Here is a 12533-nt window from a genome sequence, read left to right on the forward strand (position 1 = left end):
TGCCGGCAACAGTTCTATGGTGGGGGCACCATGGATTATTCCTTTGGACGGCCATCTACAATTACTTTGTCATGCTGTTGTGAGGTTGCTCATTTTTTATTTCTTGTCTGAGCCTGTGAAGGGTTGTTTTGGAAATGTGTAGTATTGGAGACAAACTCCTCTTCTTGCAGCTCCCTAATTTCACCATTTATAGATGCCCTTGAAAGCACAGCTGCTTTAAGAAGCTCCTTTCTGGGCCTTTCTTTCACATTAAAAAGTATTTTTGAAAAGTCATAATTATTTTCTGACATACAGGCAGTATTGCCAATTCCAGATGTTCAAAACTCATGAGTCAGACTTAATGATCCCAAAATCATGAATAAAATTAATGCTTTTGTGTTTCTTTTCCTTAGCCTTCTAGTTCCTGAGTGTGTAGGTTACACACGGGTCACATTTTTAATCTTTTCTCCACCATCATGAGGACCGAGAGAAACGTAATTATAAATAAAATTTAAGCTGAAATTCTAAATTATTCACATGTCTGCAGGAGCTGAGGCTGAAAAACCCAAGGTATTATAACCATCCCAATAAAATGGCAGGTGGCGCTTTGTACAGTGGATCCTGTAATATGGCTTCCAACACTTACGTTTCATGAACATAAATGGTCGTGAATCAGTAGAGCTAGAATACACCACCAGACACAACAGCCAGCATTTGTCACTCAATGGGCAGAGTTGTGCTGTGTTTTAAGCAGTGCTTTGGAGCATATGCCACAGTACAGTCATCGTCCATGAGGACAACCCCGCCCCGCGGCCATGACCCATCAACTGCAATTCAGGGCTCTTTGTTAATCTCCAAGTAGCTCAGTACTTGTGCCCTGTCACAACATTTTTTAAAATTCCCTCAAGCTTTTCTCTTGTCCGTCATCCCAGCGACATCCCCCACCGCCCTCTGGCAGCATTCGGAGTAGCACTCTCAGCTGCGACAAGTTAAGGCTGAATTTGCTGAGACATTTTAACATGCTGACATAGGATGCACTGTCCCTTTAAGGGAGCTGCCAGGTCCAGCTCTGTGGTCTTGGTTTCTACCCTGAATGGGGGTTTCTGGCGGCTGTAATACAGAGGGACGCCCAAGTGGTACTCCGATTAAATAGCTCTGCCCTAATAACCTTAAACATAGAAAAGAGAGATGATATCCATTAAGAAAAAACACATTTCTAAAACTGAGAAACACAAGCATGAGCACAGTTCTCTGCACGAGACAGCCCCATTGTATAGTTAAAGCCCTGGATGAGAACTTGGGAGATCTGAGTTCAGTTCCTGGCTCTACACTACCTGTGTGACCTTGGGCAAGTCACTCCATCTATCTCGGTCTCATTTTTTCATCTGAAAAATGGGAGTAATAATATTTCCTTCCCCTTCCCTTTGTCCTGCAATGAGAGGGTCACACAGCATAAAGGGCTGCCTCCTCTTTCAGGGATCTCAGCCCAACACCAAACTCCCAAGGAGAAACCTGTCTCCAGAATGGACCGTGATCGGAGCCCCAGGCAGAGAACGAACTCTCTGGCTGCTTGCATAGCTCCCTCCTCCCAAAAACAGCATTGACACCAAATCTTGCATAACCCAAAAAACTAACACAACACATGTCGCCCCAAGACTAAAACCTTGCTGACATGGAAAAAAAAAAAAAAAAAAAAAGAACTTGGAAGAGTATAACAGAACTACCTGGTGACACCTGCCATTAGAACATGTTCAGTGCCAACCAAAGTGAGGCCCTGGTCCCAGCTGGGGCACTGAGACAATACTGTAATACACTAATTAAATGACAAATCTTGTTGAAATCAGAGTTAAGGTTGCCCAGTGATAGCTTATGTCCTTCTCACACTACAGAAAACCAGGAAATACACAGTGAAGGTAAACACCTACACAACGTTAACTCTGCCCTCTGAAGCTGGCAATAGCCATTGGGAATTAAGTGTATGCCCTCCAGATGAATTCACTGTGTTAGGTGTAACTGTACTGAATGGTGGAGGAATATTAAAGGAATTGGCACATGAAATTGCAAGCCCATTAGCAAGAATTTTTAATGAATCTATAAACTCAGGGGTTGTACTGTATGACTGGAGAATTGCTAACGTAGTTCCTACTTTTAAGAAAAGAAAAAAAAAAGTGATCCGGATAACTACAGGCCTGTTAAGTTTGACATCTGTAGTATGCAAGGTCTTGGAAAAAAATTTGAAGGAGAAAGTAGTTAAGGACATTGAGGTCCATGGTAAATGGGACACAATACAACATGGTTTTACAAGAGGTAGATCGTGCCAAACCAACCGGATCTCCTTCTTTGAGAAGGTAACAGATTTTTTAGAGCAAGGAAACGCAGTGGATCTAATTTACCTAGATTTCAGTAAGGAATTTCATGCGGTGCCACATGGGGAATTATTAGTTACACTGGAAAAGATGGGGATCAATATGAAAATTGAAAGGTGGATAAGGAATTGGTTAAAGGGGAGACTACAGCGGGTCATACTGAAAGGGGAACTGTCAGGCTGGAGGGATGTTACCAGTGGAGTTCCTCAGGGATCGGTTTTGGGACGAATTTTATTGAATCTTTTTATTACTGACCTCGGCACAAAAAGTGGGAGTGTGCGAGTAAAGTCTGCGGATGATACAAAGCTGGGAGGTATTGCCAATTTAGAGAAGGACCGGGATATCATACAGGAGGATCTGGATGACCTTGTAAACCGGAGTAATAGTAATAGGATGAAATTTAATAGTGAGAAGTGCAAGGTCATGCATTTAGGGATTAATAACAAGAATTTTAGTTATAAGCTGGGGACGCATCAATTAGAAGTAACGGATGAGGAGAAGGACCTTGGAGTATTGGTTGACCACAGGATGACTATGAGCCGCCAATGTGATATGGCCGTGAAAAAAGCTAATGCGGTCTTGGGATGCATCAGACGAGGTATTACAAGTAGAGATAAGGAGGTGTTAGTACCGTTCTACAAGGCACTGGTGAGACCTCACCTGGAATACTGTGTGCAGTTCTGGTCTCCCATGTTTAAGAAGGATACATTCAAACTGGAAGAGGTACAGAGAAGGGCTACTAGGATGATCCAAGGAATGGAAAACCTGTTTTATGAAAGGAGACTCAAGGAGCTTGGCTTGTTTAGCCTAACCAAAAGAAGGCTGAGGGGAGATATGATAGCTCTCTATAAATATATCATAGGGATAAATACCAGAGAGGGAGAGGAATTATTTAAGCTCAGTACCAATGTGGACACAAGAACAAATGGATATAAACTGCCATCAGGAAGTTTAGACTTGAAATTAGATGAAGGTTTCTAACCATCAGCGGAGTGAAGTTCTGGAACAGCCTTCCATGGAAAGGAGTGTGGGCAAAAGACCTATCTGGCTTGAAGATTAAACTTGATAAGTTTATGGAGGAGAAGGTATGATGGGATAACATGATTTTCACAATTAATTGATCTTTAACTCTTCATGGTAAATAGGCCCAATGGGCTGTGATGGGATGTTAGATGGGGTGGGATCTGAGTTACTACAGAGAATTCTTTCCTGGGTATCTGGCTGGTGAATCTTGCCCACATGTCAGGGTTCAGCTGATGGCCATATTTGGGGTCGGGAAGGAATTTTCTTCCAGGCAGATTGGAAGAGGCCCTGGGGGTTTTTTGCCTTCCTCTTCAGCATGGGGCACGGGTCACTTGCTGGAGGATTCTCTGCACCTTGAAGTCTTTAAACCATGATGTGAGGACTTGAATAGCTCAGACATAGGTGAGAGGTTTATTGCAGGAGTGGGTGGGTGAGATTGGGTGGCCTGCATTGTGCAGGAGGTCAGACTAGATCATCATAATGGTCCGTTCTGACCTTAACATCTATGAATCTATGAAGTTGAAGCAGCTGGGAAGAGCTGTGATTGTGATACGGGGAGATCTGGGTCTGAGTCTCCCCACTGTGTATTCTCAAAAGAAAGAGGTTCCTGTGAAAGTTGAGGTTCCCCTTGGCATCACTCCAGTAGAGAATTGTGGAGGTTGTGTCAGGAGCAGGGCACTGGGTGCGATGGCTAGTGTCAGTGGTGAGGTGGGATAGGAGAGCAGTCTGTGGATTTAAGGATGAGTATAGGTTGAGTTGGCAACCTGTGTGAAGGGATTGTAAAGGGTATGAAGTGGTTGTTAAATTTTACAAGTGTGCCATTCTCTCAGGGGAGTAGGCTCAGTGTTTGAGTGCAGGGCAAGGGCAGGTAGCACAAGTCCATCACTATAAAAAGGCAGAGCGCAAATGTGTGTGTGTTATGGGCATTCTGAGACATCACTCAGAGAGGGCAGAGTGAGGGTTGTCTGGGCACTTAACTTAATTTTTTCCAAAATGTTGGTAGTTCATTCTCAGATTTCCACCCTGAGTGGCTTTCACACGTCAAAGTTGCAGGCTCAGACGGATGTTAAATGGCCCAGCCGTCTCAATGAGATGTTCTCAGCTGAAGGAGAATACCTCATGGAGATTAATGCAGCTTGAAAAAATAGCTCTGAGACATTTGAACTGCTCCATTCATTTCAGTGGTTGTTCCCTTCCCCCTCCTCAGTGCTGCAGAGTTTCTGATATGTGCCAAGTGTCTCAGTTCTTAGCTCCTCACCCCAGTCTCACCACTGTGTTCTTGGTGCATGCTCTGAGCAGGTCTGTTCTAAGCTAGTGGGCAGGGCTTCCCCAGATCCTGGCGCACATGCAGGGTAGGAAAACTGTCTCAGACACCCCCAACGTTCAGTCCCCCTGTCACATGGCTCACGAGGGCAGCAACGATGCGGGAGGACACACTGCTGTAGAGGGGTGGAGGAAACCCAGATTGTGGTTCACACAAATTATTATCCTCTTGTGTCCATCGCTCACCCTCATGTCCCCCTTCCCAGCTCCCATTCCTCTCCTTCCCACTCCCCAGACCCCCATTTCCTGAGCCTCAACCCCTCATCTTTTACCCCAGTAACCCTCCCCTTCAGCAAGCAGTTGCTTGTGTAGTTATTTTATTTTCAAACAATAGTTTCAGCACCTTCTGCATATTCTGCCATACTCAGATTCTAATCCCCACAAATTAAAATCTCCCTGTGATAGAGGCAGATTGGAGCAATACGCCTGCTTTGTTTACTTCAGATTTCTGCTCCGGGTTGGATTTGGACTCACACTTCCAGGGATGGTACTCAGATGCAATTATCCTAACACATCCCCAGAGTTACCCAGGTCCTGTGATGGGTGGTTTTCCAGATAGTAGCCCTCTCTCTGCACATCCTCAGTTTATGCCTTTAGGCACATGAATAAGCGCTCAAAACTTTTCAGCCAGCCTGGAGCAGGAGCAGGAGTGGCGCCTGCCCAGGCTGGGTCCCTCAGGACCTACTTGCCTGGCAGGGCCCCTTGTGTTGGACTGTTGAGCTCTTCCTCTGCCATAGGGGCTGCTTCGCCTTCCCTGTTGGTAGGAGCGCTCCTACAGGGCTGTGTGGGGCATCTCCCCCTCAGCCTACCTTGCCCCCTGCCAGCCAAATGTTGAATTTTTAGGGGCTTCTAGAATGACAGTGCCCCAAGGCATGTGCCTACTGTGCCTAATTGGAAGCCCGGCGAACAGAGAGGTCTTAATTCCTGCACATTGAAAGCAAATGGCCATTGTGTGTGAGATCAAAGACCAGTCTCTAAGTGCATTCCTCTTTTCCCGCCATGAAGAAAGAACCCATGTACGGCCATCCTGACCACATGGTTTCTGTGAGAAGAAGCTATAAATATGGACACAAGGGAAAATTCTTCATCTTTTGACTGATTGAATTCTTTTTTTTTTTCTCATTTTAGTTACCACTAGTAAGTGGTCCACTCCCACGCATGCCTCCTTCCTGCTCTGTACATCTTCTAAAGTTCTGCTCCATTTGTGCTGAATTGTAACGTGATCCACTTGGTTCCCTTTTCTGTGATTTGATCACCTCCATCTCTGCTACCTTGTGAAATTACAGACTGTAACTCCCCTGTACATAAATCTTTACCTGCTTTAACCTCTCATTTCTTTTTCTGGGAGTGTTTCTACACAGGAATGGAAGCCTACGGTTAGTGGGACTGGAGTCACCTGACCTGTGTCTAGAAACCCTGAGCTTGTGCATCTACTCTGCAGTTTAACCCTTTGTTAAGCATTTTCTGACCTGTGCTTGAATCTAGGACTCTGGCACCCACACTGACTTGCACAGACCCCAGTCAAAGTAACCCTATCCCAGAGTGCCTCACTTCCGCTCCCCATCCAGTGTCAACACTCCAGCGCTACAAATGTGTTACACTGTGGGAAAACTCTATAGCCCACCCTATTTCCTGTGTTTTTTAAATTTATTTTGTCTGTTGAGAAGTTTGACATAAAATGTAGGTTTCAGAGGAAAAACACACCCCCACCCCAGGCTGGCTGCTGCTGGCTACGGAGCAGTGAAGTGTATCCCCAGGGCTTGGGGTGCAGTGTGCTCCACCATCCCGCCACAGTCCAGGAGGCAGGGATAAGGGATCCCCAGGAGTCTATGGGGAAGTTTAGAGACTGGTTCCCTCTCACCGCCCTCACAGTGCACGTTGCCTGGACACCTCTGCGCACACAGCCTCAGACCAGCTGACTGGTATTTTAGTAGAGTTCAAAGTAGATGTGAAATGTATAAGAATGAATTTAGTATTTAAACTTCATGAAAATCTGGTGGGATGTAGCATGCATTCTTTTAACTGATCTGTACCCTGTTCTAATGTGGGATAGCTCAGTGGTTTGAGCTTTGGCCTGCTAAACCCAGGGTTGTGAGTTCAATCCTTGAGGGGGCCATTTAGGCATCTGGGGCAAAAATTGGGGATTGGTCCTGCTTTGAGCAGGGGGTTGGACTAGATGACCTCCTGAGGTCCCTTCCAACCCTGATATTCTATGATTCTATGATTCTATGTAAACATTTGCACTGTATATGGCTTTGTAAGGAAGTAACTCATCAAACAAGAAAGAAGCTGTGTGCATTGCAAATTAAGAACTCGAACAGACAGGGCCAGATTTACACCTTACGCGCCCCTGGGCACAGCATCTTCAGGGCCCCCCCACCGAGATACCCCACCACCACAACTATACAGCACCTTGCACACCGCCGCCACTGTCCAGAGCCCACCGCACATCCGCACTACCTGAATTGCCCAGTGCCCCACACAGATCCCCAACTATCCAACGCCCCAACATACACAGACCTCCCCTACCCTGCAGTGCCCAGCACTCCCCCAAACTTCCCACTGTTCGGTACCCCACACTTCCTAGCATCCCTGAACAAGCCCCCACCACCGAGACCCACTCTCCCTTACCCTGCCCCCATGGCCACCTCACCAGCACCGCTGGGAGGTGACTTTGTCTGCCAGGCTGAGCTGGCAGCGCGGCCAGGGCCGTTTGGGGATTGCTCTGGCCCCTAGGGAATGGTGCGATTAGCCAGCCTGGAGAAGGAGCAAGAGCAGGAGCGAGGCCTGCCCAGGCCGGGCTCCCTCAGGACCCATTTGCCTGGCAGGGCCTCCTGTGTTGGTCTGCTTCGCCTTCCCTGTTGGCAGGAGCACTCCAGCAGGGCTGTGTGGGGCCACTCCCACTCAGGCAACCCCGCCCTCTGCTGGGGCCTGGGAGTGTAAAACTTTGAATTTTTAGGCGCCCTGAAGCATGTGCCTACTTTGCCTAATCGGAAATACAGCCCGGTTAACAGAAAGGTGTTAATTCCTCCTACCTACATCTTCTAAAGTTCTGCTCCATTTGTGCTGAATTGTAACATGATCAATCTGGTTCTCTGTTCTGTGATCTGATCACCTCCATCTCTGCTACCTTTTGAAATTATAGAACCTAACTTCCCTGTACCTATATTTTTACCTGCTTTAACCTCTCAGTAACTTCCATTTCTTTTTCTTGGGGTAGGTCTACACAGGAATGGAAGCCTAGGGTTAGTGGGACTGGAGTCACCTGACCTGTGTCTGGAAACCCTGAGCTTGTGCATCTACTCTGCCGTTTAACCCTCGGTTAAGAATTTTTCTGATCTGTGCTTGAACCTAGGACTCTGGTGCCCACACTGCTGTGCACAGACCCCAGTCAAAGTATCCCTATCCCAGAGTGCCTAGCGCCTACTCCCCCTTCCAGTGTGGACACTCTAGCTCTACAAATGTGTTGCACTGTGGGAAAACTCTACTGCAGAGCAATGAAGTGTATCCCCAGGGCTTGGGGTGCAGTGTGTTCCACCATCCCGCCACAGCCCGGGAGGCAGGGATAAGGGACCCTGGAAGTCTGTGGGGAAGTTTAGAGGCTGGCTCCCTCTCACTGCTCTCACAGTACACACTGCCTGGACACCTCTGCACATACAGCCCCAGGGAGGGCAGGGGGAGCCCATGAGAAAATGACAGAGGGAAGACTATGAGGCTGTCTTGCCAAGGGGGAAGGAGCGGCAGGGCTCTCAGCTCAGCATGGCTGGGGGAGGGATGATCCCCAACATCTTGGCAGCCACAGGCACGAAATTTATTTCTCCCAGTGGATGCTCCACCTCACCTGCAATGGGGCCCACCCTGGCAAGTGGTGGGTGACCAGCCACAGGGCACGGAACCGCTATGGCTGGTGGGTGCTGAGCACCCCCTATTTTTTTCTGTGGGTGCTTGAGCCCCGGAGCACCCACGGAGTCAATGCCTGTGCTGGCAGCTGGGAGCTGCCTCCCACCTGTCAGCATTGCTCTGTGTTTCAGGCAAGCTCTGCAGAGCAGCAAGGAGCAGCCATAGACAGAGCTATCACCGCAGAAGGCTACGGGGAGGTTTTGGGGCTGGCTCCCACTTGCTGCCCTGACAGTGAACAATGCCCAGGCACCCTGCACACACAGCCCAGGGAGTGCAGGGGGGCCAGAGAGCGGAGTGGGGATGAAGCCGCTGCCCTGTAGGGATGGGGAACAGCCGGGTGTTAGGGATCATGCTCCCCGGGCCGTGCTGAGCTGGGAGCTCTGGCCTCCCTCGGGCTGTGTGTGCAGGGGCACCTGGGCAGCGTGCACCAAAATCTGGCTGTGCTCTTGGGACCAGGAAGCAGCTCTCTTTGCAAAAAGCTTCTTCTGATCAGTCTCCATTGAAAACCCTGCAGGCTCGCACGGTAGATGGAGGAAGTGAGGGGGAGCAGGTCAATGGGAGGGAGAAGGAGACAGATTTAGGGGTGAAGGAAAATGGGCTGCAGGGCGACGTGGGGGACAGAAGGGAGAAGATTGAAGGGGGCTCTGGAGGAAGAGGAGGAGTATTTGTGGGGTGGAGCGCTGTCTAGTCTCTGGCAGAGACGTGGTGGTTGGGGGAAATCAGGGAACCGCTGCTTCTTGGAAAAGGCTGAAACAATCCCATAGTATGTGTACTGTGACTTTATCACTTCTACCGGGGTGGGGAACCATTTTTGTATCAAGGGCCATTGACCCACTGAAAAAATTAATGGTGGGCCACACACATTGAACTTACTTGCCCCTGGGGGCACGGAGGCTCGGGGCTTCCCACCTGTGGTGGGATGAGCCAGTGCTGGCAGCTCCAGCCCCAGGAGGGGCGCTGAGATTCAGGGCTCCCCCCCACACACAGATGGTGGGACAAGCTGGCGCTTGCGGCTCCAGCCCCACAGAGGTGCGGGTTGCTGAGGCTCGGGGCTTCCCACCTGTGATGGGATGAGCCAGCACTTGTAGCTCCAGTCCTGTGGGCAGGAAGCCCTGAGCCTCGGCGCCCCCCACGGGGCTGGAGATGTGAACGCTGGCTTGCCCTGCTGCGGGCGGAAGCCCTGAACCTTGGTGTCCTCCCCGGCGGGCGAATTGAACGTGTGCAGCCTGAGGGCCAAATGAAAATGAACAAGGGGCCGGATCCGCTCCACAAGCCATAAGTTCCGAACCCCTGGCTTATATCTTTAAATGAATAAGTCTCAAGTTCTTTAATACGTATATCTGTAACTCGTCAACCCTAACAAGAGTGAAATTGTGTGTGCAAGTGTGAGGTCAGTGGTCCTTGAACTATTTACAATCCAGCCTTTCTTTTATCCAACGAAATAATTTTGGAGGTGAGAAAGTCAAGACGGTGATTGGAAAGGGATAGCAGTTCCTCTACGTGATGGATGAGGAGAAATTAAATGCAGTCTCCATCTGAGCAACCAGGGAGAGGCATGAATTTCTGTGTACATTAACGATTGATTTTTCAACCTGATATCATCTAACACGCATCAGCAAACGAGTAGAGGGGAGTTTGTAAGTCAAAAGGTAGACGCAAAAATCACACCACAATTAGATTTTTTTTGAAGTCTCATGATTTTCGGGGCTGAAGCCTGAGCCCACTACGTGCACTGTAGGATGTTGTGATCATTCCTGGTACCTTGAGTTTAACTAACAACATCAAAGATGTTACCAGGCACAGACTAAAGGGAGCCGGCTGTTACTTACTGTAGTTTCTGCAGTTTGCAGTTTGGATGTTTTAGCCCCTCACACAGCAGTCGCACTCCGGCATCTCCCAGTTCGTTAGTCGTCAGGCTCAGCTCTGTCAGGCTCTGGCTGGTTGTGAGAACAGCAGCGAGATCCCCACAGGCAGCGGCTGTGAAACGGCAGAACTCCAAGCTGCAGGAGAGAGAAAGGCAGAGAGGGGGGATCAATGCGTGAATGGGGCTCGTCACGGCTGCTCTGAGAGGTGGCCCCACCCACCAGCCCCTCCGTCTGACCAATCAGCATCCAGAATGAGTAAGAAGTCCTGTTACAGACTCTGTCCCAAGTCCCACCCCTTGTCCAGTGAGAAACCAGCAGTGGGTGGGACTTCCTGTCTAAACTCCACCCCTTGCCCTTTAGCCTTCACCAATCAAAACTGAGAATGGCCTAGACACTTCAAATCTCTGCCACTGACCAATGAGGAAGAAGGTTTGGGGTAAGACTCCTTCCTAAGCCCCACCCCCTCGCCCTTTCCACTGACCAACCAGAATTTAAAAAGTTGCCCTTTAAGTCCTGCCCACCCAGGTCTGGACCAATCAGGCTGGACTTGGCCCTGATCAGCCCCTGGATGGTGCGACCCAATCGGAGCAGCCCCATCGCTCCAGGAAGGCTGTAGGGGGAGCCCCCCCCAGGCAGCTGGGCCAGGCTCAGAGCAGGAGGAGCTGGGAGATCCTGACCCTCCGCGCCCCCGGCACTAACTCTGCTGCTCCCCTGCAGGACACAGACGCCTCCTGTCTCTGCCCCCAGCTCTGAGCCCCAGGCCTGGGGAGGGGAGGCAGCTGCGAGGCCCAGCACGGGCAGCATCACACCCACCTTCCTCTGAGACCAGGGACCGAAGCGGGGGAGACAAAGAGGAGAAGATCCCCCTGGCAGGAGGTTTCCCAGGGTGTGGGGAGGGAAGAGCCCCTGAAAGGAGGGCGACTGTGTGACCCTGTTGGCAGGGCCTGTTCCAGAGTCTCTGGTGAGGTTACAAAAGCAGAAGTTCTGCTGGTTTCTGGAACCCCCCTGCAGAGCCTGGGCTCCTGATGGAGCTGCCAGCCAGCTGAGTGGGTAACCATGGCAGCAGGTTATAACCATGTGCACTTCAAGGACCACCTGCAAGTACGGCTGTCTTTGTCCTCCTTCAAGGCTTCATAATGAGCCCCCTGCACACCCAAGCATGATCCCACTCCCGTCTGCTAAATCTTGCACACACGTCGAGAAACCCCTTCCACCAGAGATGTCACCTGCACGGCCTCCTTCATCACCTCATTTGCCTTAAAATATTGTTACTCTGCCCAATGGAGAGGTGTGACGGGACCCCCAAGGGTGCAATTTGTGACTGTGGGACCGCTGTGCCCCCTTTACTCTCTATTCTGGGGTGTCTGTCACAATGCCTTACTGGTGGCAAGCAGCAACCCCCTGCAGGAGCTGTTACCCCTCAGTACAACTGCGTGTGGAGCCCCACACCGAGCTAGATTGTGTGAATGCTCCCAGAGCCACTCATGAAGCACAGAGAAAGGCATCAACCAAACACCCCAGCTCCAAGAGTTGTAGTTTAGCAATATACTGTCTTGCACTGCTCAAGACCCTTTCTTCAGAAATGCCAGTTTATTAATTGGAAATTAAATGGAAAGTGGATAATACACCAGCCTTTGTAACCTGAGCAGATTTCCCAAGCACTTCAATCAAACTCACTGGTAAGGATAAACATTAAACTAAGTTGACTGATTACAAAAGGTCGATTTTAAGTGATTAGAAGCGATAGGCAAAAAGTCAGAGTTAGTTACCAAAGAAAACAAAACAAGTGCACAGTCTGAATCTTAAACCTGTAAGACACTAGGTAGTATTTAGAGCAAGCAGTTTTCTCACCCCACTGGATGTTACAGTTCATAATACACAGGTTTCACCCTGGAAACCTGGGCCTGTCTCCTCTGTTGGAGTCTATAGTGTGTCTTTGCTGCTTGCACCGTAGGTGGGGGAAGGGAAAAAAAAGGTGACGCGTGGGGCCACTGGGTTCTGTTTTATACCCTTAGTCCATGTGCTTAGAGAACACAAGTCCAGGCCCATCTGGTGGGCGTTGCAGAGTCAGCAGGCA

General features: G+C 49.5%; 1 protein-coding gene across 2 annotated transcripts in view; it reads right to left on the reverse strand.

Moving 5' to 3' along the window:
• The window catches only part of LOC144267148 (NACHT, LRR and PYD domains-containing protein 12-like), a 355964-nt gene that overhangs the window by 91339 nt on the left and 252092 nt on the right, over positions 1–12533 (reverse strand). For both annotated transcript variants that reach the window (XM_077820865.1, XM_077820864.1), the window contains one exon: positions 10421–10591. In XM_077820865.1, coding sequence (XP_077676991.1) covers positions 10421–10591 — 171 coding nt within the window. The remainder of the gene's footprint in view (positions 1–10420; positions 10592–12533) is intronic.

The sequence above is a fragment of the Eretmochelys imbricata genome, chromosome 6 (genome assembly GCF_965152235.1).
Source record: "Eretmochelys imbricata isolate rEreImb1 chromosome 6, rEreImb1.hap1, whole genome shotgun sequence".
Taxonomy (NCBI): domain Eukaryota; kingdom Metazoa; phylum Chordata; order Testudines; family Cheloniidae; genus Eretmochelys; species Eretmochelys imbricata.